Source organism: Myripristis murdjan, chromosome 1 (assembly GCF_902150065.1).
Source record: "Myripristis murdjan chromosome 1, fMyrMur1.1, whole genome shotgun sequence".
Taxonomy (NCBI): Eukaryota; Metazoa; Chordata; class Actinopteri; order Holocentriformes; family Holocentridae; genus Myripristis; species Myripristis murdjan.
Window position 1 is genome coordinate 23,664,602 of NC_043980.1, and position 27,977 is coordinate 23,692,578.

Below are 27,977 nucleotides of genomic sequence, written 5' to 3' on the forward strand. Positions count from 1 at the left end.
GGAAATGACCTCACTGTCTCCCTCTGGCTTCAAACCATTTTTCAAATATTTTTTTCATCATTACGTGACACTTTTATAGTGGTTTTGTATTAAGGTTTAATCAAAATATTCAGCTTCTCTACTCAATGATAGATTTCAGTCAAACTTACTTCTTCACTCAGAGGTGATCTAACAATGTAAGTATTTTTAACCTGCAGTTTTCCTTCAACCAAAACCACCATTTCCACTCAAAATGGGGTTACAATCAATAGTATGTTTGGTTTGGAGTCAGCAAAGCCTAAAACTCATTGAAGTGGATCTGTGGCAAGACAAAGGCAAGGCAGAGAGAGAAAGTGGCAGAGAGCACCGTGCCATGACCTAGAGGTCATTGGCAGTAGATAATCTGGGATGAGAACAACTGATAGCCTGTCAGTAATGATGGGGCCTAATGTTAGAGAAGAAAAAGGAGGGAACCATGGAAGAAAGAAAGAAACCCGCTGAGAACTCCCCTATGTTTTTTGTCATCTGTGTGCCAAATTAGGGTGAGGGGGGAGAGGAAAAAAAAAAGGGAGACAAGAGAGAGAGAGAGAGTGCAGATGGACCACACTGACTGACTGCTTGGACTAATGCGGACGTTTTCTCTCCGGGGTCAGATATTTACTCCTAATTAGCTGGAGGAATGCGACGCATGAGAGCGGAACAGATACGTTACCGTTTTGGCCGGAATTTCCTTTCCTTCCGTGGCATGCGCTGCTTTAACCTGATTAGGTATGGCACTTATCAGAGGAGATGAAAGCGCTTGGGGGATCGGTGACGCATTGCTGGACACCCCAGCTCTGCCCCCACTTCACCCCCATTTCCACCACCACCCACCCCACAGTCATTACCGCTTGTGCTGTGTGTCACACCACTAGGAAGGCTGGGTCCCTGGTTTACAGTAAGAATGACACTGCGCCCTTGCCCTGGCCTTTGTTTGTTGGATCGGTTCAAAAGAGTGTCGGGAATAAACAAGCGAAGGATTTTCTACCAGGGCGACTTTCTATAAAGAATAGTTTTATTGAAGGAACTTAATATGAGATAAACAAGTTTTACGAGGTGGAGAGAGGGGTATGGTGTTGTCTGGAAGTGAAACTGTTTCCAATGCTTTGTGTGTGTGTGTGTGTGTGTGTGTGTGTGTGTTTGTGTGTTTGTGTTATGGTAGGCAAGGGTTACCTATCCTGGTGGCAGCATGTCAAAGCAGAGAGCAGAGAACTCAAGAAGTTAGTGGCGGTGGTGGGCCTACCTTCCTGTTAATGAGGGATTAGATGGCTTTAAATGATAGATGTGGCCTATTGGTATTGGCAGGCCTGGAGAGCTATTGCTTTAATCTACTACATTTCTGGGCCTCTTGGGAAAAGGGGCAACGCCTGATTTGGTACTTGGCAGAGATATTTTTTTTATTTATTTTTTTTTTATTTTTCTTTCTCTTTTTTCTACATTTGGCTCACTTGCAAGACATTTGGTTTTAGTCATACAGAGGGTTTTTGGTGGAATACAGAATGACAAATATGCACACATTTCAAACATGGCTTAATGTGCAAACATGAATACATTTACTGTACTTGGTGGAACTGCTCGCCTGCATGCATGCAGACACAAACCTCTGTGTGTGTGGAGGACAGAAATGTTTAAGGCGTATCATTCTTCTTAAGGAAAGAGGTGGAGGTCTTTGTATTAATGTGGTACTGAAACACAGGCTTTCACGCAAAACATATATTTTTTAAGAATCCCCCAATGCAAACAAAATCAATCACTCGCTGTCACACAAACCACCAGTGAAGTGGAACTCACTGATTACATGCCTTTCTTATCAGCATCCATACGTTGCCTTGTTAAAATAAAAAAAAAATAAAAAATAAAAAACATCATTAATATTCCTTCCTGGCCAAATAGCATTGCAATCTGTCTCCCTTCTCCAGCCACATATTTCAGAATGGAAATGATGTCAGATTCCACTATTACTGCCATATGCAGAGAGCTATCACTTCTGAATGCAAGACCTACCTCTGCTTGTAGCCAGCGGCACATCTGTGCACCTTCTGTGGTGGGCTCTCACTGTGGTGGGCTTTGCGTGTGTGTGTGTGTGTGTGTGTGTGTGTGTGTGTGTGTGTGTGTGTCTGTGTGTGTGTGTGTGTGTCTGTGTGTGTTTGCATGTGGATTCATGCAAGCAGATATGCATGTGCGCACAGACACACGCACACACACACACACACACACACACACACACACACACACACACACACACGCACATATATATAACCAGACATGCACATTTGGTCACAGGTGGGGCCTGATGTGATACCAGCAACTCCTTCCTCTTTAATGAATGAACTCCCTGTCAGGGCATATTCACATACAGCACATGTACCGCACTTGATGTACATGCAGCCACTCCTAAGAGTGCATCAGAGCTGTTGGCTGGGCTAATGACCCAGATGGATAATGTGTAATGTGTGTGTTACAGTAAATGACAGTGAGGTCATTCCCCCTCATTCTCATTTTGTACCCCACACAGAGCTGGTTCCCAGATACTACTATTTTCTCTCTCTCTCTCTCTTTGAGGGTCTGTATTTGCTCAGGGATTACTGGAACAGGCCACATGGAGGTCTGGAAATAGAAGGACATCCAGCCTCACAGCCTCCAGGTCTCATGGTTCCACTGATTGACCCGATGAAGACCAAAGGCTTCAATCACTGGATTAATGTGTATGCGTGTGTGTGTGTGTGTGTGTGTGTGTGTAGGTACGTGCGAATGCATATGTGTATGGGTGCAGGTGCGTGCAATCGTGCTTATGCATCACCACCTGACCACACACATTGTTTGCTTGACACACACGCATAGGGTTAGCACGCAACAGTCTCTGGTTAAACTATTGTAAATTAGCAAAATATCTCATAAGGCCAAATCCTCCTTTAACCCCGTGAAACTGAAATGAAATCCCCTTTTACTTCCCAATTTTGTTGTTGTTTTCATTTTTGTTGTCAGAAAGCAAAGGCTCTGATGAGTTTTAAATAGTGTTTTTTTTTTATTTTTTATACTTTATATATTTTATGTTGTTTCTTTTTTGTCATTTTTATTATATGGTTAAGTTATTTTTTTCATTGTTTATTTATTTATTTTTAGATTTTGGACACCTGATTTATAACTTTTTTTTTTAATTGTTTTATATTTCTTTTTTTATGTTATTACTTTTTTCTTTTTTTCATATTTTATTGTGGAGTAAGTAATTTTTATTTATTTATTTATTTGTTTGTTTATTTATTTGTTTATTTATTTATTTATGACTAGAGACTATCCTTTTCCAAAAAATAAATAAATAAATAAATAAATAAATAAATCTTCATCTTCATCTCTAAAGCAGGTCTTGTGAGTGTACCCTGACAGACTCTATCTTCCTCCTTGCATCCACATGTCAAGAACACACTGTTACCAGAGAGGTATCTCATTAGCAGACCTGCTGGCGGATAGGAAGTGCATCTGCATCCTCTGGCTGACACCACTGCTTACCTTTTGTCCATATCCCACAGTGCACTGCTGACTAACTGAAAGCCAAGCCTATCTTCCACCTATCTTTCCCACACACTAACATTTCCTCCTCAACTGTTTGGCTTTTACAATATCATACCAACTCTTTTGTTGCTATTTACCTCATGATTAGATGCTGCCAGGCACCACCTTTCCCCTTCCCATGGCTAATACGTATTTATATGGGAGTTTCTGATGTTTCACTTCCCCATCCAAACAAGGCAACGATGCCAATACTGTAAGCCGCTTTCATTTATCAAGCACACCAGCATCAGCTGAGTGATAAATCCACTCACTAGTGTGTGGGTGGTATGGAGCATATTCTGTGGGTGGTCATATTTGGGAAATGTGAAGTCCAATAAAGGTGTGTGTATAATTTGGAGTGCATTTTCACCCAGGCTATACCAGATGTAAACATTTGTCCTGAGGTAATACAGTGGGTGCTACAATGTCTAACTTTATTTACAGGCACTTCATATTGTCTTTGTGTTGTTGCCCCTTGGCATTTAAGTGTTAAATTTAACAAATTCCCTCGTGAACGATTTGCAAATCAGGCATGCTTTCTTTCAGCGAATTTCCATTTGGCAAGAGCTTCACTATGTTCTGTGTTGCTCGAGTGCAGGAGGAAGTATTGCGAATACTAATCTAATCACTCATTCCATTGCTAACATAACTGCGAGGACATATTAAAAGGGTCGCCCTTAAGAAGTATGACTTGCACTATGAATTTGCCTTGCTTAAATACCCTTGTCGCTGGGTAGGGAAAGAATGAACGAATGAAAGAACACAAAACACTCTTTGTTTTACGGCAGATTTCCTGAGGATATCAACACCAGTATAACTTGCCTGGTGTCACTGTATGCAGCCAGCTTACAGATTAGACCAACTCATTGAGAGAGGTGAGTGACGGAGGGCAGGAGGGAAGAAAGGAAGGAGGGTATGAGTGCTCTGGCTTCTTAACCTCTCAGCATAAGAAGTCTTCTAAGTTCAAACTCTAGTGATTACAAGCTAAGCTGGTATTTAAAGTGACCCCCCCCCATTCACTGCAGGCTTGTGCGCCCTATGTGTGTCAATGTCCGTGTTTTTACACATAAGGGTACATACCTCATGAGCCTGTGCTTGTGTGTGTGTAGGGTTTTAGTAGAGTAGGTGGGCAGGGGCAGGGGTTGCTTGGTGGGGTTCTGGAGCCAGTGGGCCTTCTCCATTGTTCAGCCCTGAGGAGCCAAAGGGGGCTGGAGTATTGATGCTGAAGGTATTGGCTACTTACGGTAGGGGGTTAGCACAGCAGGCTGTGTAGTGTGTGTGTGTGTGTGTGTGTGTGTGTGTGCAGACCTTCGCTCCAAGAGGAACCCACAAGGGGCGGGAGAGGGAAAGTAATTACAGATGATATAGGACCAAAGGGAGGAAATTGATTAAAGAAAATGGGTGACCAGGAAGTAGGCAGGGGTCTTTGTTTCCCCTTCAATTAAATTGAAATGTCTCGGTGGTCTCTCTCTCTCTCTCTCTCTCTCTCTCTCATTGCACTGGGAAACTGTGTCAACATCATATGGTGCAGCAGGGCTGTGGGGAGAGAGGGGAACCGCCTGAGAGTGTGGGGTGCTTTCTGGGAAGGTGGTTTTAGAGAGGTGATGGTGATGGATGGATGGACTCGCAGCACTCTCCGTGGAGGCCTACAGTCATGATAGCCTCCATACTCTACTGTATTCAGCAGATCTGTTGAAAGCACGTTGGCCGTCTAAGGCACGGGGGCTATCCACTTGTTGAATCACTGAAAGGACTTTTTAAGTGTGTGTGCAATAGGGGTTTGGCAAAACATATTAAACTGAGTATCAGAAAAGTATCATGTATCTAGAATTTTCTTTGGATGACTAATTTCTGTCTTGTTAAGTGTTGACCTCATTCTTGCATTGCTAATTGAGGCCGTTTTTTAAATTCAGCACTGCAGTGTGGTCCCTGTATTTATTTCAAAGCAATGTCCATGCAGAACAAAGGAGTTGTAAACTATAAAATTAAAATTATTCATGTGTGGATTTATATGCATGTGGAAAAAATATGTAAAAATCCACTTTGCCAGCACACAAAACATTTAAGTCATCTCTCTCTCTCTCTCTCTCTCTCTCTCTCTCTCTCTCTCTCTCTCTCTCTCTCTGTCCCGCACGTGCACGCGCTTTTACTGTTGCTTCTCTGTTTCTTGCTTGGCAAATGTGAGTATACATTATGAATAGTTTTACAAGGCCAAGGGAGAAAGAACAGAGTGTGGGGAGGAGGTGGGGTGGAGAGAGAGAAAACAGGTTGTCAGTGTGGTTGAACAGCAAAATAGCATTTTCTCCCTCGGGCTCAGCCTCCACAGATGTTTCATTCAGGCCCCATGGCAGGGCCACTCTAAAAAGTGCTCCAGCCCTGACACAATTCAGCCCCATTGTGTGCTGAAGGAGAGAAGCTCAGCCCACTGTTTACTGCTAGTCCACCCCCCATCCCCTTGTCTAACCCCCTCCTCATGTTAGCAGGCGGAACAATTGGGGAGGGCCTTGCCCAGAGCTGGGGCGGTGTGGCAGGTCAACAGAATGGGCTGTGAATCCTGTGCCTCTGAATCCTCTGGGTGGGTGGTCCAGCTCGCTCTCTCCCTCCCTCACACACACACACACACACACACACACACATACACTCTCTTGCTCTCTCTCCTCTCCTCTCCTCTCCTCTCGTTCTACCTCTCCTCTCCCACCACATTTCCGAGGCAAGTGATTAGCTCATCCACTGGGCCAAGGCTGGCACTGCTGCCTGGGCTCTGATGTGGTGATAGGTGGCCCTGGGGAAGCTGGACTGGGTCTTTCTTCAGGATTAGTGCACTACCATTCCTTGTCACCGTGAGTGGGCCCAGGCAGACACGGCCGGGCCCGTCTGCAGGAGGGCCGTTGGTGGCCCACGTGGAGCCTGCCAGTGACTGGGTGGCAGTTAACACTAATCCTTCTGCTGATTACCATTGGCATTGGGAAATAAACAGTAATAAATGAACCTACTAGGCTCAGTGCACACACCCTAAAACAACTCCACCCACACAAGTGTAGTAATGCAGATACACATGCACACACACACACAGAAACAGTGGTGGTAACATCATATGGTTGACACTCTCCTCATAAGAACACAGCTGAAAGAAGCAGCACAAAAATGGCACCCCATCTCTGGCATCATCCTGCCCCCCACCCTTTTACCAGTGCTTTTTTCATCAGTTCACATCACCATTAACATGTGGCAGGTTGCAACAGAAGTTAAATTTATTCAACTTCCAACATTTTCAACATCTGGAGGTATTTTTTTTTTTTGCTAAACCCAGTCTTTACTATGATTGTTGCAATAAATCAGACCTAAAGTCAGTTTAAGTTAGTCCTGCCTTACAGCAAGACAGCACTAACAGCAGACATACCACTTTGCCCTCTTGAGCGCCACTCTGGCGTCTTTCCCTTTAGTCACGGTGACATCTAGTGAGCAGAAAGTAGTACTGTCAAATAATAAATAAATTAAAAAAAAAAAAATACATATACTAACTTGAGGATCTTTCTTGAAATTGCAGTAATATGACACATTACTTGGGGGAAAAGAAGGCAAAACTGTAGTTATTACAAATGAGTTTCATCATTTATTGCTTAGAGGAAATAAAGTAAAAAGAAATGAATATCTTAGCCCCTACAGTCAAGAAAGAAAATGTCCTATTTCAACCATCCAAAAGGACGAAGAACTGTGTATGTGAGAGAATAAGAATACTCATGTCATGATGACATCTTAGGGTAGGGGCGCATATCTGTGTTTTGCAGATAAACTGATGCAATCATCCCATTAGGTGATGTGTACACAAAGATGAAGCAGATGGCGGAAATATGCCACATTGTTCACCAAATGAATCAGCATTTCATTTAAAGTCGGACAGGTGTATAGAGGAGTTATTTAATGTCTCCGTAAAAAAAATAATGCTGCATTTTTTTTTTTTTACAGAAATCAGACATAAATCTCATCTCTCATTGTTATGCATTTTAAAAAAACACTGTGAAGCAACGTATCACCAGTATGTTTCCTCTCGCATTCACAGTTTGAGCAACACTGTTCTCTTATGCATCCTGCTGTGGTCAGAGGCATAGATCCTCTTTTGTCGTTTCCTTAGAGGCATGCAACACTCTGTGACATTCTGTAAGAAGAACAGGCTATTAAACCATCAGCATTGGAGCACAGAGTTTTTATAACATATACTGCATAAATAAATAGTTGTTTTAACTTTTCCCACCTGCTGCTGCCATCAACCATCGACTTAAAATGCCGTCACTTGGTCTGTTTGTCTTAATCTTGGGTAAGGCACTATATGTTTTTTGTTTGTTTGTTTGTTTTTTGTTTGTTTTTTGCGTATTAATGAAATGTATGTGGGTCAATTGATTTGAATTGCTTGTGCTTTTGAACTGCTTGTGAAAGAAGCAAATGGGTAACACTTTACAATAAGAGTACAATAATTAACGTTAGTTAATGCTATAATAAACATTAAGTAACAGTTACCTAACCATTAACTAATGTGTCTAAGAATCATGTACTAATGCTGTTCATGCTAAGGTATTAATTTATATGTTATTTAAGGGTTATTGTAGATATTATTAACATTAGTAAATGCCATAATAATCATTAACTAACAGTTAATTAACCATTACAGCATTAACTAATGTTAACTAACGTTAATTGTTGTACTCTTATTGTAAAGTGTTACCAACAAATGGTCAACTTGTGCTGTCTGTCAGCTGGTGCCCTGCATGTCAGTATTAATATTATATTTTATGTTGAGAATCATTTGCATCAAATATGTTCTTTAACCTTTAACCAAATAGTATGTCACTGTTTTAGAGTTACGAGGTGTATAGGTGTATAGTGAGTGGTAATAATACATACATTAAAGATTTCAGTGTACTGTTCATATGAGCAGAAGTAGTATATTTACAAAGGAAATTCAAGGTGGTCAAACTGCATTGCTGGATAATAATTCAGTGAATCATTTTCTTTTCTTTTTTTTATTTCTGTTTATATTCTTTTAAAAACTCCTTAAGGTCAAATGTGTTTGAGTGTTTTCTAGGGAAGCTAGAGCATAACATACAGTACATTACATAAAACAGCTGTACAAGTAAGGTGTCTCCAGGAAAAAAAGGGCCACTCCCCAACCCAGTCTACTTAGTTACTTCCTTTTAAGAGTTACAACTAATACAGTTCATTGTGTAGCAGCCATGATTCATTTCAAGTGTATAAGGTTCAGCAATACACAAACAATCTGTAAACAAAACAATATTCCACTGTCAGTATAATAATAAAGAGTTTTGTTTGATGCAGTAAGCTGAATTTCTTTAGATTTGTTTAATGATAACAGGTGAGGTTTTATCAGATCTGAAAGCCAAGTCTGAAAACTGATATTTGCACTCCACTAATGAGCATTTTCAAAATTGTCCTCTCCTTTCTTGTAGGTCTTGTAATGGCCTCTGCCATAGCACAAGAAACAACAACAGTGCATTACCAAATTTTCACCACTTTATCACCAGAGGAGGTTGGCAATACAAGCATAAGCAACCACACAGCTATAGTGGAAATGAATACCAGCATGGCCCCGAGTACCAGCAGCAGAAATAGCATGGCCTCTGAGGCAGCAACAGCACAGGATGCATCAGTGGGTGAGAAGAATTACCTGAACTGTGTATAGTTTGATGCTCGCTCCTGAAAACTGCTGTGTTTCTAAAAATGGTCTGCCATAAGGAGACAATGAGGACCTTGTCAAGGGATTTTGAGAGATTTTGGCCCACAACGCCAGTCATCTTTGAATGATCACGTCTGTTTACCTGCTGTCACGCAACTGTTGTGCATTTCTGTATTAATTCTGTTCTTCACAGCTCCAGTGACTCACACACTGTCTCCCGAAGATGGCAGGCGCGACCTCACTTCAACTCAAACGATGCGTCCAGCCGAACCTAATCCCACCAGTTCAACAGTTTCAACCACACAGCGCAGCACCACTAAGCAGAAAAGTGAGCTGAGTTGTGAATTTATCTCTATTGTGAATTCTGACATAAAATCAAAACAATGTTCTCTGCAAGTGTGAATAAACAAGAATCGCTTCATCATTTTTGGCTCCTTGCGCTGCCTCCTGGCATTTGATCATTTAATGTTATGATTAACACATATATATTTGTTATTATTTGTTTGATATTTGTTATTTTGAGCCTCAACCACATCCACATTTTTGCGTGTTTTTTAATGTGACTAAGCCAATAATTATTGGTCAGTTACATAAGAGAAACTATTTGTTCCCTCCACCAACTGCAAAGTACATTTTTGCTCTCTGGAAATTAATTTTTAATGATCATATTCCTCTTTCTTAAATCCTTAGCAATATTTTTCTACCATGAAAGAATCAAAGTAACAGAGTTTCAATATTCCAGTGGTGGATGGTTTTGATTACAGATTCATTCAGGTTAATCAGTAGCAGATTGAATTATGAAAGCAGCTTTCCTTTTAATCATCAAAATGATTTTACAGAATGTGGAAGCTCCTTTTAATTTGCTTTTTTTTTTTAAATCCTTACTTGCTGCCACGCTGGATTCATGTTTCCATGGCACAATATGTGTTTTTCTTTGTTGCTATCATGCCTCTCTGTTTGGCTGTGTCTCATTTAAGAAAATAAAATTCAGCTTTTTATGTTTCTACCAGTAACCACTCCAACAAAATCTCCCTCTGGTGATACCACTGGTAAGTTATCTTTAAAACCTCACCATCAACCCAGCACATCTAAAATCATGCCTCACCACAGTAGTTGGATAGTTATTTTATTGACTCACAAAAGAAATAAACATGTAGGTAATGTGTATTTTTGACATACTGCCACTTGGCTGTATACACTGTGAACAACTGTTTTCTTCCTCTTTACAAATATGAGTCTGTTACTGTCTCTAGGCATTATCATCATAGTTGTGATGATCATTTGTTTCATTGTGCTTGGAGGAGCCTGCTACTTCACACGCAAAAGGTCAAGGGTGAGTAATGCTGCAGCCCACTCCACCATCACTCACACACACACACACACACACACAGACACACACACATACACACATTGTTGCGGTGGCCTTTATATTTGTGCAATCTGAACTTCCCGTCCCTACAGAGGTACTCTGTCGACCTCAATTCGAGACCAGATGATGCCCAGATCCCTCTTAGCACAGTGGAGCCCGATGAGACTGCGCCTCAAAACGGTCAGTCAAACACACCCAGTCACATCAGCATCAGCTTCACTCAACTCAATTTGTTCACTCAACAAAGAACTCATCTTCCTCATCACTGTCTGAGTTACAGACACTATGTACAAACATGAAAATTTCTTACCTCTTTTGATAATTATCTGCTGAACTAGCTGGATTTGACACCCTATCCATTTTTCAGGTTTGCAGACCTTTGCCAGTGCTGAGATTGAAACAAAGGAGGCACAAGAACCTGATGCAAAACCTGAGGCCCAGGAGGAGCAGAAAGGTAAGCATCAAGCTTTGGGCTGTGACTGACTTTCAGTTTTCAATCTAATAGGAAACCAGGAGGAGAAAAGGCAGGCATTTACTCGAGCTCAAATTTAGCAGTGAATGTGTTCTGTATGTTTTATGGACAAAGAGTGTACCACTGTGCTTCCTCTTATGCAAGATCTGTCAGAGCAAATAAAAGGAAGTGCGTGAGACTTGAGTACACGGATACCGCGAAGGCTCTGATTCCTGCAGGCATGTTGAATATATAATATAATATATACACCCTCACACAAAATAGCAAGGGAAGACTTTAGATGGTGAACTTATTAAGCATCTTTTCAAAAGATATACACATCACATTTAATTATGAACAGTTTTTATGCAAGTGTTATTAATATCAGAGGGCAAGCCAAAAATGTCAGCAGGATGACTCATACTCGCTTACCGCAAGATGACATATGTGTGATCGTAAATATTCAAATTGGGAAATGAGTCATGCTTCTGATGGAAAATGCATGCCCAGTTAACAAAGAACACTATGTCATTTTTATGATATAAAAAAAAAATGAAAAAGAAAGAAAAAGGTGGTATGCAGTACTGAAGTCGGCCACTTGATGGAAATGGAAGCCAAGCGAACAAAAGACTAGCCACATCACCTGGATAACACTGCAGCAGCTACAGTCTTCTACAATATTTTTATTGCAGGACATTGTTGGATACAGTCCACGCTGATACAAAAAATCAGTTTTAATACTCCATTTTCTCTCAAAAACAACATTATAGCAACATAAAAGAACATACAATCATAATTACCTGTCAGATTTTATACACATCAATGGGTAGTTAAAGAGTAAGACGCATGTTGGAAAATAAGAGAACAAACCAAAACAGTAAAACAAGAAAAAATGGTGTATAATACAAGTAAATAAACATATTTACAGCTACCACTGTTACAGGATTGACATTATCGATACTATCATTCATCCCACAGCTACACCCTCTCTCTGACCCCTTAAATTTCTCAACACTAGTCCCCATGTCTTGTCAAACACTTTCCTCCTTCCTGCAATCTTGAATCTAAGCTGCCACAAATGGAGGATCTCACCCAGCTCTCTCAGTCACATCTCAAATGAAGGCAATAATTTGGCAAATAAAGGACCCAAATACACTGGCCAGAGTTTGGAACAGTGTCACTTGTACACCCCAGGCTCCGCAATAACATTTTTGTAACAAACGTTTTACGATAAACTTGTCCAGTGGCTTATTGTGTTAATAAAGTGTCAGTGTAAATACTTAGTATCAGTTGATTTAAAGTAATCAGTTAAGGGTTGCATTTGGTGAAACAAAATTGATACAAAGTGATACTAAGTTGATACTAGGTTGAATATTGGACATTCCAACACTGGACAGACCAAATAAAGTATTACCAATGCAAATTTTGTAAAGAGGCACATGATACCTCATGAAATAGACAAAGTACATACAGGGCTCCTCTCTTAATGCTTAAATATGTTGTTTTGTCTGAAAATGGATGAAACGTTCCTGTTTTCCTCAGAGCTCTTCCCAGGCTGATTTACAGAGGTTGAGTCGTGTCTGAACCCGCCTCTCTGCCCTGGGCCAGGCTTTGTTTGAATGGACAGTGCTGATGGCAGCTTGTAAAAGTGGCTACTTTTCAAATGGTCCCTTTCCTCTCATGGGAAAGAAATGATCAAACGCTGTCTTTAGAAAGTTACTCAGCAGTCAGAGCAGATGGGCGGCCAGGTTGCTCTGTGTGCACCTGGGCTGCTAACTGCTGTTTTGATTCACCTCAGTGGCAAGAAGACACATAAAATTTGGCTGCTAATGAGTGCTTGCCCAGCAGTCTCAAACTCTCGCCCAGTAGTCTCAAACTCTCGCCTTTTCTCTGAAGTGTATCCACTGCTGAAGTGGACGTAAAAAATGAAACCAGACTGAAACTTTGCAAGTAGTGGATTCCGCAATTGCCAAAACTATTGCACCTTGCTAAGAAATTCCCGTTCTGTTGCAACTAATAGCACTTTGAATAAGCAATGAGTTGACCCAAAATAACTTCAACCCATCTCCCACCCACACACATGTGGGCACACACCTTTTTCACAAGCAGCATAATGTATGGAGAGAATGTCCTGTAGTGTCAAATATATCAATGTGACAGTCATGAGCGGCTCTTACCTAAAAAGTATTCTGTGATTTGAATTGCCATATCTGCTACAGGATTTTGCATAAAGCTTCTTTTTGCAAGACAAAAATACTTGAATGTCTGTGACTGGTATTCTATCTGTGAGAGGCAACCTCAATCTTTATGCCATAGAATAAGAAAAATGTAATGGCACTGATGTTGGGGAGCATCAGTGCCATGACGCCAAGAAACAATAGCATCTTCGGTTGAATATTTAACTCAATATATGCTTCACTGGAGTGTTGCAACCAGCAGATACATACGTATGTAATACTGTCATACAATATAGAAAAAAAGTTCTTTCTAACTTTATTTGATTTGGTGAGACTCACTAAAAGGTTGTATGTGACATTGTTGTACAATATGAGGAAAAAAATGCAACTTATAAGTGACTTAATGGGAAATTTAAGGAAAAACCAGGGGTTAAGTATCACACTTAAAGCCTTAATAAGTGCAAACAGTGGCTCACACCTTTAGTGCCAATACGCTGAATGAGAGGGTTAAGATGAGAGTCAGTTATTTATGATGAATGTCCGAGTCATCCTCCAGAAACCAGACACTCTTGCTGTTTTCCTTTTAAGTCGGACTCATGCCTGATGTTTCAGAGGCAGAGGAGTCATCTTAGTCATGGCACAGTTATGTCTAGAACAACGGTCACCTTCCTCTCCCCCTCATCTCCCCTTCCCCTCCACATAACCCTGGGTCAGATAATGATGGGGCCACTATACTTTCCCACAGCCTCTAACAGCTGCAAGGCTGTGGCTCATTAGGACCTGGTCAATAATCAGCCGCCTCATTACCGGCATGGTGGCCCCCTCAGATGCCTTTCACAGAGGGCAGAATCACTTCAGCCCATATGAGTGGTAATTCCTTTATTTTAGATGTGGCAGCTAAATACAAGGTGTTGTGAGGCTGAGAACAAATCCGCCATGTCATGGAAGTTTAGATTCTGTTGAGATGTGTCAACCGTATTGCACAAGTGAGTGATTACAACAGTTTCCACTGAAACTGTCAGGTGAGCCGGTTGTTGTTTTCCTCCAGTTTCTAATACAGTTCAGCCTGCATGGTGTTTGAATTTATTGACAAAACAAAAACTTTTGTTTTTTTTACTGACACTGTCTATGCTATTACTGCATTGAGAATGGATTACTTGATAATGTCCATAACAACAACTTAAAGAGCATGCGTTTTGCTTCTGTTGTCCTTCACAGCCGACGCTGATAAATCCGTTGCTGTTGATGCCAGCGCTGACCCTGCAGCCGCAGCTCCGTCCCCAGACAGCTCTGCAGACAAAGCAAAAGAAGACACTGCTGAGCCGACCCCTGCTGCACCTGTGGAGCTGAACGTGGAGGAGAAAACTGATGATGAAAGCGTCGTCTCCAACAAGACATCAGTGGAATCGCTGAAGGAGCCAAATGAGAACAACAGCAACAATTCTGCAGCAAGAGGTTACAATGATTTTACGTTAAAGGGATTTTAAACCGTAAAGTATATATATTTTTTGGAGTGTTAACTGATATTTAATTGTTTTTGAGATAGAAAACAATAATACTAATAACAGCAAGACTACATCCACATGTAAGTGCATATGATGAACTGCCAATATTGTAGGAGTTACTGTGAATCAACTCTTGTTTTCTGGGGTTAAAAATCAAACAGTGATGGAAAGCTCTTGATGTTTCATAGTGTTTCTGTTTTATTTTGAGTCTCCATGTTCAGTGCTTTGCAGTTTTCAGACTAGTGAGATAAACAGAGCAGAACTGAAACTGGGGGTGCAGTCACATTTTAACCCATGGCCACTTAAAAAACACTTTGTATTAAAGCATTTACTGCCTCTCACTGGTTTTTAGCGTAATATTGACGTGCCAAGCCCTCCCATGCTTTTCCACAAAAGACAAGACAAGGGAAGGCAAGTGGTTGTCAGCATTTGTCTTATGTTAGATAAGAGAGATTTCCAAAAGCTGCCAAATGCTGTCTGACAGCAGTAGCCTGTGTAGTTTCTTCTTCGTACTTTAGCTTTCCTCTGGGCTGAAGTCGACAGATCAGTGAGAGAGTGACGGCTCCATAACTGTGTCACATCCTAATCCCAACATACTGCCGGTCCAACACACAGATTTCAGCACATTTTCCTCTAACTGGCTGACAATAAGTCACAACTACACACTCATTCACTGTGTTTGTTTTCAACTGAAACTCCATATATGTTTAGTCTATTGTAACAAAATAAATAAACAATAAACAAAAAAACAATAAACCAATAAGCAAAATATAACTTACAATGTCACTGTACATTGGAGCCACACCCAAGAGCTATATCTTTCACACTGCACAATGAGGCAAGTGGATTGTTAGAAGCTGGCATTACATCCAAACTAAAAAGGTGCCACTACCATTTTGCAAGCTTTCTAACAGCTTTTATAAGTTCTTAGAGCTCAAATCAAAGTGGAGACAGCCTTTAATGTCACCATGACATGCAGACTCTGCTGTTTATCTAAGGCCTCAGTGTCTGTTGCCGTAAATGACATTAGATGTGAATCACATCTCATGTGACATTAAATGTTGCTTCACATTGCAAACCACTTAAAGATGTCAGTTCAAGAATTGTCAGCGGATGCAAGTGGCTTTTGAGCTTACATCATGATTACAACATCAACATCAACATCCAACGCATTTTTAACTCCCCTTTTTTCCATCTTTTGATCAGACTGGTATCCAAGCAACTTCTTCTTTGATGTTCCCCTTGACAGTGCGGTGTGAGACGTTTCAGCCTCTCTATCTATGCTGTGCTTCAGAACCATGGTAAGACACCGTGCTGCAGCTGCTGGACCACTTAACCAGCTCAGGTGTTAGTAAAGGGAGAGCCAGTCAACAGGCCACAAACGACCGCTGGGGGTGCCGTGTTACACTTCTCCATCCGGAATTAACATAGTATAAATAGAAGAGGCATAACTAATACATCTGATGTTATTAAAACGTGCTTGTAAATCACTTTAATAAATTTGACATCCAGTGGGTTATAAATACAAGCTATGGAAGGCAAACACTTATTCAACTCTTCTGGTTTCTTTCTGATTATGCAGCAATACAAGGTCTGAACAGTGCTTGGCCTCATGCTGCATTACACAGAAGTTACTAAAAAATGGTAAATAAGGTAGTATTGCGTACAGTGACATACAGTCTATCCTTGAAACACACAAAGATGATGGGAAACATGCCTGTTATTGTTTTTAGTATCAGTTGAATTAATATAAGAGTTTACTACATATGAAAATACTGCTGCACAGACTTTAGGTATCCATCCTGGAGAAAAATGCAGAGTTTCCTCTTCTTTTTGACATCTTTTTTTTTTTTTTGCAAGTTGACACTGTGAATGCAGTATTGACACAGGTCAGAAATTTTGCATTTCAGAATTTCTGAGTTCCAAAGTGACATGAACTCAGCATCTTCATCCTAATGCTCCTCCCGCTCTGTCCTCCACTGGTAGATGAGATTCCCCCTGACACGAGTAGCAGCTCGTGCCCTCTCAGTCTAGTCATCATGTACTTGAGGACGTTTGGCCAACATCTGCACCTGCGCTCTCTTTAGGCTCAGAAGCTCGCCGCACTGCACCCAGGGCCGGGCCTGAGGCCGCAGGAATTCACACAGCTCTTAACAGCTGATGATAAGCCCAGATCTGAAGCCCAACACACTCTCATGCAGTGTGTTCGCAGTCACGGATCACCTCCCTTTCACAAAAAAGTCACCTTCAGAAATGCCTGGCATCTCCATCCTATCGTTGGCTGTCAGTTCTCACTGTCTGAGACAATTTTGTCTTCTCATTTTTGTGCTGGAGTGTTTCATGAGGCTTCCTTTCAAGCATCCCTTCACATTGTGCTAGACAGTTGATTTTTCATTCAAAATCAGGCATTAACACAAAATATTCTTCAGCAGTAGAACTGCATAAAATAATGAATATGCACTTTTTTTAATTTAGTAAATTAGCTCAAGTTCACATTAGCTTGCAAATTAGTGAGACTGTATGAAAAAATAATCACAACAAATTTGCAAAACCTTTAGTTTCCTAGATAGTGAGCATTCTCTTCAATATCTGCGTGGCTGTATGAGAAAAACATTTTGCAGTGATCAATGATTATTTCCATTAAATAATAGCTAAACATTCAATAATAAAAAAAAAATATTACTATGTGACAGAGATATTATTATACAACTGTAACTATTTTTAATATTTTTAAGTTCTTAACTCTTCTGGTCTTCTTCATATTAATACCATTTCTTATCATATCATTACTTTACATTATGTTCAAACAGTAGTCAAACCGATTGTTTATCACAGTCTTCATCAGTTAAGCCTTTAACAGGAATAAATCACACTCATACATTTTTTTTTAAACAATCACTCTGGATGATGTTAGTGTTTCAATTTCCTGTCGCATCTCTGTCAAGTAGGAAGTCACATAAGCCAACTAAAATAGTAGAAAAGAATTTGATTGCACTGGAGACAGCTCGAACCGTCCCTGATCCACATTCACTCAGAGCCTCTCCCCAGCTGAGCTTAGCCCTAAACAATTGCCCCTCATCTGAAGCTTCAGTCCATAACAAACGATTGTCTTTAGCCCCCAGATCAGGTTGATGGCACAGGGATTCGTCAACAAAGCCCTGGTGGCGTCCTTGCAGGAGGAGCAGCATGACTTCCCCCTTTACCTCTCCAGGATTCTGTGTGTGAGGCTTCATGGTGGTGTGTGTGTTGTTGACATGACTCCGTTAACCCAGTGTTTTTACTCTGTTGCTTGTACATTGTGTATTAGGAGGATATTCATCAAGTAGCTGCACAGTAATATTGCATACCTCCAACATATTTCCATTAGTTAATACACAGGTTAATACATTGCAATAGAACCACTGCAGAGTAAAGTGTTCCCCTGGTTGTGTATAAAACCTAATTCTGCTGATTGAACAACCACGCTGGTGTTTTCGTTGTGAAGTCGGTTACCACAACCAGCTATCTGATTTTCAGGTCAGGTCAGGATATTTAATCCACAGGACAGCCCAGGACAACCAGAAAAGGTAGCTACAGTTTTAAAAATGTGATTCTCACACTTTCAGAATAATGCTTGCATCACTTCCTAGTGCAAAGCTTAATATGGGCTTCTTACTTACTATTATTTTTGTCATTAGCTAGTTAGAGATCTGCATCAGCAAAGAAATGTTGCTAAAGCATTGTTTCAAATTGTAATGTTGGAGTTGCCAGTATTGCTACTATGAGATTATTTTGTTTTTTTGTTTTTTCTTTCATAAATTGCATTTGCCTTTATTTTCATGTGCTTTAGTTAAGCTGGCCCACACTTTCAGAGAGCAGATAACAGTGTAATATGTCCAAGAGCTTTTCAGTGTTTTAGCTGTGACCAACCGGGAACACAACCTTAAATGTTGCCACACTTGCCATAGATATTTTTTGTTTTGTTTTATTTTGTTACTTTTGTCACAGTCATGCATGTAATGTCATCATGCAGCATTACAGTCCCCCAGTCTCCCTGGCTATAGATTTAGAGACAATAATGCTACAGTGTTTGTGGTTGTGGAAACCCGGTGGCAAATTGGTTATTGATACATTTGTTTTTGTTTTGTTTGTTTTTTTCATCTTTGTCTGAAATTTAATTTTGAGTTGCATTAATGATAACTGCATTATTTATACCAAAAGACTGGAGTTTAGTATGTCTCAGAAGCACAGAGTGTATTCTAAGTTAGGGCGTCGAAATGTTTCATTTGAAAAACCTTCACATTTCTACATATTTAGCCTGGACCCCTCATCTGAGTAAATGTTATTGTCTCTGTGAAGCAGCATATAAAATATTAGTTAAAATAGTCAAAATTTCCATAAACTCCTTGGAACCTCTTCAAGATGTTTTAAATCCATAGCTTGGAAGGGATTTTTAAATGTCATGTAAAGACAGTTGAATCCTATCCACAGTAGCTGGTGAGAAACTAGTTCTGTGCCAAACATTACTACGAGTCTGTCTTCCATAAAACACAATGAACACACATCGTAAAAATAGTGAAAAATGCATTTTCAACAAGAATGGAAGAGGGGGGAAAAGAAAAAGTGAACCGTTCACTCATTCCCACCTGGTTTGGGCAGTGATGAGCTAGCTGGAAACTGAAGTTGAAAGGCCCTTCACCATTCAGTGGTAGTGGATAATGGATATGAGCTGACAGGTCATAAACCAGCATAATTAGACTGGGGACTTCACCATGTTATTTTCCAGTCAGGGCCAGGCTTTCATGTTTGATGGTCAATTTTGGAGGAAACCATGTCTGGTGTTCTGGGATGAATAATTCACAGTGAGCGGGGCAGTCCAAGAGAATGGCAGACAGACAGAGAGAGAAAGAGGCGGAGATTTAAATGTTAGAAACTAACAAGGCTAGTAGTTAGCCAGAAACAGCTTGTTTTATTTGTCAGGGCTCCCATTTGAAGGGGTTGGCCGTGCCGGTTCAGAGACAGGGTCATGGAGACGAGGAGGGTCAGCGATCTCAGGGTGAAAAGATCATTTCGTCAATCATCAGTGTGTGTGTGAGCTCAGGAGCATAACCAGTCCTCATACTGTCACGCCATGCACAGCTCAATAACCAGCCTTTACAAAATAAACAACAAATAAATGAACACTGAACAGGTGAAAAACAAAGGCTGGAGTTGGAGGACAGTGAAACATAAATTATACACTCATCACTTTTCCTCCATGTGGCACGTTTGCCCGCTTCCCAATAATGACAATGGTCGTGTTTTCCTGGGACCCCACTGCAGGTGTAAACACAGATTTATGACAGGATGACAGTGGTACATGCGGTGAATACAGGATCCTTATCTCAGTAATAACAGTGAGTGGAAACTTCCTGCTAGTGAGTTTTGATGTGGTTTAAACTGGCAGGTCAGCCATTACACCTGGGCGGCTTTACAGGAGGGAGGGACTGTCAGTAAAGGCAGACTGACACTCCCTTCGCACATCTAGAGAGAGAACAGCTGGTGGAGGCTGGATCCAGCCAGGTCTGCCCCTGCCTGCCTGGCTTCCTACCAGAAACCATCACATTTTGGCCAAGAAACTGAAACCGCAAACTTGCAATTGTAATGTCGTCTGGGAACGGATAGCAATTACACCGTGATGATTAAATGGCCGCGTCTGCAGTTTATACATGTATGTTGTGAAATAGTTTGAGCATGACAGTCTATGTAAGCATGATCATGCAATGGTTAAGCTGCAGCCTGGAGTGAAGAAGGATCAGCTGGTACCACGGCATCAAATTAGAGCTCCATTTAACGTGAACTTGGCCCAGACAGTATGGATCATGGAACAATGGTCCAATTAACTATTTTAAGCCCGTGTTATACAACATGATGACAGCTGCATTAAGTGAAATGCATCAAGCACTGAACTGTGTTAGCATTCTCAGTGGGAATACACTGATAACTTTACCATATCTCTCGACAGTTTCATACTGTGAAAGTGGTTGTACCTTCACAGAAAAATCTGAGTAGGTTTTGATGATTGAGTTTGTTTTTATTATTGCACACACATAGTATTTTGTTATCAGTCTGTCTAGAGGCCAGGTAGCATATAATATTTAAGTGTTGATAGCACTTGACACTCTAGACGTGTTTGATTAGTACGAGGTCCTGGCTGGGTTGAACTGAAAAGACTCAGCAGCTGTAAGCCAGTATTGTAGTGTCACTCAGCATTAAGATAAACGCATAGGACTGTCACACAGTGGACATTCTTTTCGACAAGCAAATCTTCTCCCCCTAAATGTAGACTAATGACCTTTAACATCCATGCAGCCTCAGAATCAGCTCATGTGGTTGAGAAGCAATGCCGACGACACACTGGTGAAATTTTATATACACAAGGAATGGATAATTATTAGTTTCAGCTTAGAAGACAAAAACACTACCGCTCAGGAGTTCTTTCCTTTCTCCTCCGTGTTTTGGGAGATACAGAGGGTGGAGATACTCTTTGATGTTCAGATTAGGCATATTTGGTTCACAGGCACACCCTCACGTTGGCAAACATGCACAAAACAGGCATGCATGAAACCACACACACACACACACACACACACACACACACACACATGCACATGCTCACACTCACATTTGATCACCAGCTGTTTATGTCACTATAAAACTCCTGTGTTCTAGTCCTCACACGCTATTGTTTGTCCCTTTATTACTGTTGACGCTGTAACTTCACGTGCTTGGCTAGACAGCCAGTATCAGGGCAGAGTGTGTTCGCCTCTGGTGTGGAGGCAGAAAAACTCTTTACTACAGCAACCATACCAGTTATTTTTGTCTGCTTTTTTAGGAGAAGTTACATGGTGGAAGTGTAACCACTGAACACACGTGTCACTCCCTCTATCCGCACACTGCTGAAGTTATAGGTAGATCCAGCACAAATTAAGTTCTCGTAAAACAATTCTCTCTTTTGTTTGTTCAATCCCAAGACATGTATTTCAAGTACACATGACACATTGTGTAAACAAGATAGCTTTGGGGTTCATATATGGTTTATTTTTTTCACTTTGACAGAGCTAACCTAATGACTTCTATAGTGAAATGGTATCATTTCCACTTCTGGTGCCTGGGTAATTTGAAGGGTATTTTGACAAAGCGGTGGAGTATTCCTTTAATAACCCTTTTTTAAAATTGGAACATAGAAATGTGTCAGCCACAAGGGTGAATTTACATGTGGGTCACTCATAATTGTTAATTCATCCTTTTCAAATATCCATGCTAATTGATCGTCCACTGTGCAATAAACAGGGGTCTAATATTTTAGCTTTAATTACGTCTCCTTTGTCCCTTTGTCTCTAATAAAACGGCCGTATTAACGTGAATTCAAACATGTACCATATTTTATGTTCTTACACAAAGTCTTTCAACACATCTATACTTTTTCTAAGCAAACAGTAAAACCTGTGTGAGGAATTCCCCTTTCAGGATCGCAGCTGCTGGTGGTACCAGGTAACCATCTCATGATGGAAACTGGGGGCACTTCCTATAGCAGAGGTCAGAGCAAACAAAAGGTCCTATTTCGCTTGTTAAAACACCAATAAACATGCTTAAAAACAATTTACTAGTGACAGTTGTGAGGAGCAAATGATAAAGAAAGTGAATCTGCCTGTGGTATTTGTCCTTTGACTTTTCAGGATGCCATTCATTTTAACACGTTATGAATTGTTTACGGAACAAAATAGGGCAAGGTGACAGCGTGTTTGCTCTCTGAACATTTAAGCGAGTTTTTTTTTTTTCTTTTTTTACTGACTCTTATGAGATCATGGTGTGCTTTTGTAAAAGAAGCTTCGACATTGATAGATGAGGTCGATCTGAGGAGAGCAGTGATCATCTGGGAGCTAAAACCAATGCAAAACTTTCAGAATCACATAATTTTACATACACAGCAGATAAATGGATACACTGATGAATCAACACATCAGAGTTTGAGGGAATTCACTCTCCAAATTGTGTTTTATGTGTGATTATTATATATTGACTTTGAGTGTTGGCCTCCCATGTTTTGCCTCTATCGCCAACACCTTAGGCTGTTTCCTCTTCCTGCTCAGTTTCCATGACCTGCAGAGGCTCCTGGGTTGAAGCCCTTTCCAAAGGTCGTAGGTCAGACAATCCTAATTAAAGAGTACACACTGACTGCTAAGAGAATGATGTGGCCTCAATGTCAGAGTCAACTCACTCACATTCTTTACCTGTCACTGAGCAAGTCCATACAGAAGTGGATGTGTTGCGGCTGCTGTGATGCGAACGTCAGGTTACACTTCACATGAAATGCAGATTGAACCTGTGAAAATGTCAACAGCACTTGTTACCAGTAACATAAATTCAGGAGATGGAAGAAAAAGATAAGGGTTTTCTGAGCATGGACCTATCTCTCTTTCACACCAACTCAGTTTTAATTGTTAAATATTCAAGCACAGGAGAGTGAATCGCTTTAGTTTTCCTGTCTGCCTGAGGAAACACACATCTAAAAGATTGAAAAGATAATAAGTCAAGTGTTTAAAAGCAGGATAAAGGAAGTGATCACTTAAAATATTTCTCAGTTCCTAATTCCCCAACCCTCTAAATCTTTGTTCTTTGAGAGATGTGTAAGTGTGCTACCTTTTGGCTTTAACTATTTCCGCTTGAGACATTGCACAACAGGAGTGTCACATTTTCTAAGCTGTTCCCTTTTACTTCAGACAGGCGCCTATCAAGTGGCTCGGAAGATATTTACAGGGTAAAATGGAGGCAGTAAAGTTTTACTTCTTCATGTCACTGAGGATAGAATGGGGATAGCAAAATAAAAAAAGAAAAAAAAACACTGTTGATAATATTGAATATGGAAATGGTGTGAGCGTCCAGGAAAAAATGACACCAGATACTAGGGACAGTCCTCAATCAGATTTCTCGTTTTTCCCCGATGCTTTATGGAGTGTTAGCAGTCAGGTCTTCTGCCCTTCAGCTTTAGTTGTGGCTGGTCACTTCCCGTGACATTTTGTAATCTGCAGACTGATGCCTCACTGTGTTGCCCACCCTATACCTAGTTATTAATGCTTTACTCCATTTTTAGACCTCCCTGTCCCTGTCCATAAAGTGGAAAGTTTTATGGGCATTTCAATATGACAGACCAGCACATACTATCAGCATACTTTACATTAGACAGTACACAGTTCATTTGGAGTCATTTGGTTTTGACTGACAGCTAAGTGAAGTTTGTAGAAATGTGTAGCCAGGCCTCTTAAGAAACAATCCTGTCCTAGGGGACAGGATTTGCAAGATAAATGCCTGTGATTGTCCCCAAAGAAACGGTGTTTTTGTTTGTTTTTTCTTTAAGTGCAACTAAATTTGAAGGGATTTCAAGGCAAGAAAAGGTAACTTTATTTGTATTCCCACGTGCCAAGATCCAATGGGGCTCCCCACTGTAATAATCTGCAACTTCAGCAGCATACACTACAAAACCCCATTAGGTCTACACTTGTATCAAGCTACAGTATTTACCTGTCTTGCTCTCCTATCCAGGTTGGTTGTTTTAAACATTCCAGGGTTGGCAGGGCCCGTGTGATCAGCAAGCCTGGTGACAGACGGACATTCACCTGCTGGTATCACCTGCGGCATCAGCTCCACATTCCTCAGTCAGCGTCAAACTGTCAGAGTCACACCGCAGTTTTATCATTTCTCCATTTATCATCATTCACGCACAGTTTTAAGTTGTCCACTCCTCAGGTGGAACTACAGTTGATGCTGAATGGAAGTCCCTTTGTTCAACTTCCAGTTTGTTGTGATGTTGGACTGTAGCCTTCTCAGATATTTCATGATTGAAATATACATTTGGAGACAGCTAACATTTTTTCATGAAAGCTGCACTTCAGGCCTGACTGGTATGTTGCACAGCAGTGGTCACGTCTCAGTCTCAGTCATTAAATTGCAGCCCAGACATAGGCTAACTTGAGAGCTGTTCAGTTTTACTTTGCAAAATGAAAAATGCAGTTATCCATAATGCTTTTAGGCACTGATAACAAAAAAAAATAAGCCAATGCAAAAGCAATTTAAGAATGATTCAGGCTTCTAAAACTAAATTCTTTTTTTTCTTTACAGCAGTAATATGTTAATATACCTAACGCTGATAATAACAAAAACAGGACAAACTTCACTTACTTTGCTGAATAGTCCTTTTCTTCAACTGTAGCCTGACCATGACTTGCTGTGTCAGTGAAAAATCTTTAATATGTAAGGGTGTAAAACCAAACCTTAAAAAAAAAGGAACTGTCCAGTACACAATACACCCTCCAAAGTGTAGTATTACAAAAACATCCGCTCTATGACAGCCAACTAACCACATTCTTAGCTGATGTCTTAATGAATATACAGAAAGTATTTTAAGCTTGTTTTAAACAGTCTAAGCAGACTTCTGCCTTTGACTAAGTGGACCCACACATCCATATTCCACTCAGAAATGTGGTCGATTTTTGGACCACAACCCACCAGTTGAGAACCACTATCCCACAGTAAATGCCAGTCAGAATTCGCTAAACACATAATGTGAACGTTGAGCACTTGTCGGTAACACTTTACTTGGATGGTCCAGTGCTGATGATCATATTGTTCAGAGACAACAGGTTCAGCGAGGGGTCACCAGCCTATTATCTGCATCTCCGCAGACGATCTAGCCTTAACACTGACCTTAGCAAACCCTGCAAGCCCATTTTTAACCTTTTGTTACTAAATCCTAACCCTAACACTTATCCTAAAATCACATCCATAAACTATTGTGAGAATGCCGCCTGAGACTCAGTGGACGTTATAATGAAACCTTACTGTCACTTGTTAGTAAGTTGTGTATCATCACTGATCTTTTCAAACAAAAACTGCGACCCCATGTTGATTTATAACTTGAATATATCAGGGAAATTATAATGAAATATACATGTGGGCTGTTTTAAAATAATAGTGAGATTATTTACAGCCGAGCCAAAAACCTGCATCTTGATTTGTTGTTGAAGCCTTTCCACTACATTCTGGTGTAGAGCTACTTAACCTCAGAGTAGTCAATCCGTCAGGTCTGATGTAGTTTATTGTTTCCCAGTTGTACTCCTTCTGGTTTTGAGCACACCCCATTCCATGTCAATAGCCCCAATAAAGACATTTATCACTTCACAAAATACATACAAGTTCAGTTGTCAGTGGCACCGTATGTTGTTTCGTAAGTTATTCAGTGTTTTCATTCCAGTGTTTGATGTGATATAGCCTATTATTGTATGAATGCTGATAGAATTTGAATTTCTGATTCTGGTTTGGATAACTGTAGTATTGGGAGATACTCTCTGTGAAGCACTTTGTAACATTTGTTTTGCCAAGTGCTACACAAATGAAGCTTAGTACCGCCATTATATTATTATTTTGACAATTTTGCTTTTGTGCCAGTTGTCTTCTTGTTCTTTTAAAGGGGCAAATAAAATGCCAGTGTGATGATATTTCAGGTTTGCTTTAGTCTCAAAGATAAGAGGAAAAAAGAACAAGAATAACACATTGGATTTAGACAGGGTGAAACATCAACCTTAAAAGTGTTTTTCACTGCGCAAACAGTGCAATGCAATCTTCCCAGTGGAGAAAACGCCAGTCAACAAAAGTTCAATTATTTTTTTTTTCCCTTGATGGCATTTGTTGGTTTTCTATTTGCAGTCGAGATTGAGAAGGATGAACATCCCTGCAGTTCAGTGTTTTCCTCCAAGCCTCTAAATCCCCCATGGAATGACTAGTCTTTCAGCAGCCAGGTTTCACTATAGTAGCTAAACTGCCCTCTGCAGATCTCTATCTATCCCAGTGGCTCAGCTCAGCATAGCCATAGACTAAGACATATGTGAGGCCTTACCTGCAACTTGAGCCTATTCTCAGTAGTCACATTACCAGTCCCAAAGCAAACTCCTTTATATTGTATGCAGTTGAGATTTTGCTTAGGTCAAATTTAAGATTGCAGCAGGGAGGCATGGGGGTTGTGAGAACAAAACACCTCTTTGAAACATAAGGTTGGCTTTTAATGATTGTCAAAGTGCAATGCATCTGTGGGGCCAAAAAAACCTGTCAAATGCATCAGCAGTTCTCTTTAAATCACGGTAGTAAGGAGAGCCACAACAAAATTCTATAAATATATATTTGAACAGCTGCACTTTGTAGAAGTTACACCGTGCTCACCACACAAGACATGAGCAAAGCCTGCCTGTGAGATAAACCCTCCCAACTCGGCCATCACATCACCCTAAGGGGGCATGCGCTGGTTTGGAGGAGCTTAATGGTAAAGCGTAAATCACATCAATAGATTTGGAGGAGGATTATGTCAGCTATCCTTTCCCTCAAACAGATGTTTCTCCACAGAGGTCAGAGGTCATGGCAAAGGCCACATAAACTTGGCCAAAGCAGTAGTTGCTGTTTGAGAGTTAAAAGTGGGAAAGCAGGTGATTGCTGGACACGTGAATGTGGGTCAGGATGCATTGTTGCCATTTTTTTCCAGTAAACCAGCAATAAGGAATTCATGCAGACCATACATGTAGAGAAGACAACACATTTATCTCACAATATAAAATCTGAATTTCAAACACAGCATGATACTGATTTTCTTCTCTGTGTATTATTTTCTCTTTCAGACTAAACAAAGACTTCGCGTGGACACAGTGGAAAAGCAAAGTTAGGTGGTTATCATTTGCAGTGACACAACAAATCATCAGCCGCTTTTTAAACAGTTAAAACAGCCCAGCTTTTTACTGATTTTACTGACTGATGGTGTAAACTTTTGATTCAACAAGAATTTACAAGACTGTTAATATTTTTTTTTTTATTGTGCACTATATGTTATTGTTAAGACTGTGTTAAGATATTGTTAAAAAAAACAATTCAACAAACAAACAAACAAAAATTTAGTTTGGTTTGTCAGAAATGCTTTGCTGTTCTTTCAACAAGTTAAGATGCAACTTTAGCTTTGAAGATATTGAATTTCACTTCTTCTTATTCTCATCAGTTACCTACCGTTAAAGTATTAACATTTCTGTGATGTTGAACCGTTAATGTGATGTAAATGTCATTCAAATGAATTTAATTAAAATATTTTGCATTGTGGTGTATGTGTTTTTAGAGTCATGCTTCCTCAGTATGACAAAAGAGTCTGTTTCTCTTCTTTATGTTGGAT

General features: G+C 40.4%; 1 protein-coding gene across 2 annotated transcripts; it reads left to right on the forward strand.

Annotated features, from left to right (window-relative positions):
- Positions 1–7,741: 7,741 nt before the first annotated feature.
- Positions 7,742–27,977, forward strand: LOC115364445 (uncharacterized). Of its 2 annotated transcripts, none has more exons than XM_030059026.1 (10): positions 7,742–7,882; positions 9,030–9,233; positions 9,450–9,584; positions 10,267–10,305; positions 10,510–10,589; positions 10,718–10,805; positions 10,993–11,079; positions 14,472–14,708; positions 15,965–16,059; positions 27,439–27,977. In XM_030059026.1, exons 1-9 carry the CDS (start codon positions 7,849–7,851, stop codon positions 16,015–16,017), a joined length of 957 nt encoding a protein of 318 aa, XP_029914886.1. In that variant the 5' UTR covers positions 7,742–7,848; the 3' UTR covers positions 16,018–16,059; positions 27,439–27,977. The 2 variants fall into 2 exon arrangements, with proteins under 2 accessions (XP_029914886.1, XP_029914879.1); XM_030059019.1 differs by having other exon boundaries at positions 10,264–10,305; positions 27,439–27,976.

Coding starts and splice junctions, on each gene's coding strand:
- LOC115364445 (XM_030059019.1), top strand. CDS start 7,849: ATGCCGTCACTTGGTCTGTTTGTCTTAATCTTGG. Junction 9,234..9,449: donor AGCACAGGATGCATCAGTGG/GTGAGAAGAATT, acceptor TGTTCTTCACAG/CTCCAGTGACTCACACACTG. Junction 14,709..15,964: donor CAACAATTCTGCAGCAAGAG/GTTACAATGATT, acceptor TCTTTTGATCAG/ACTGGTATCCAAGCAACTTC.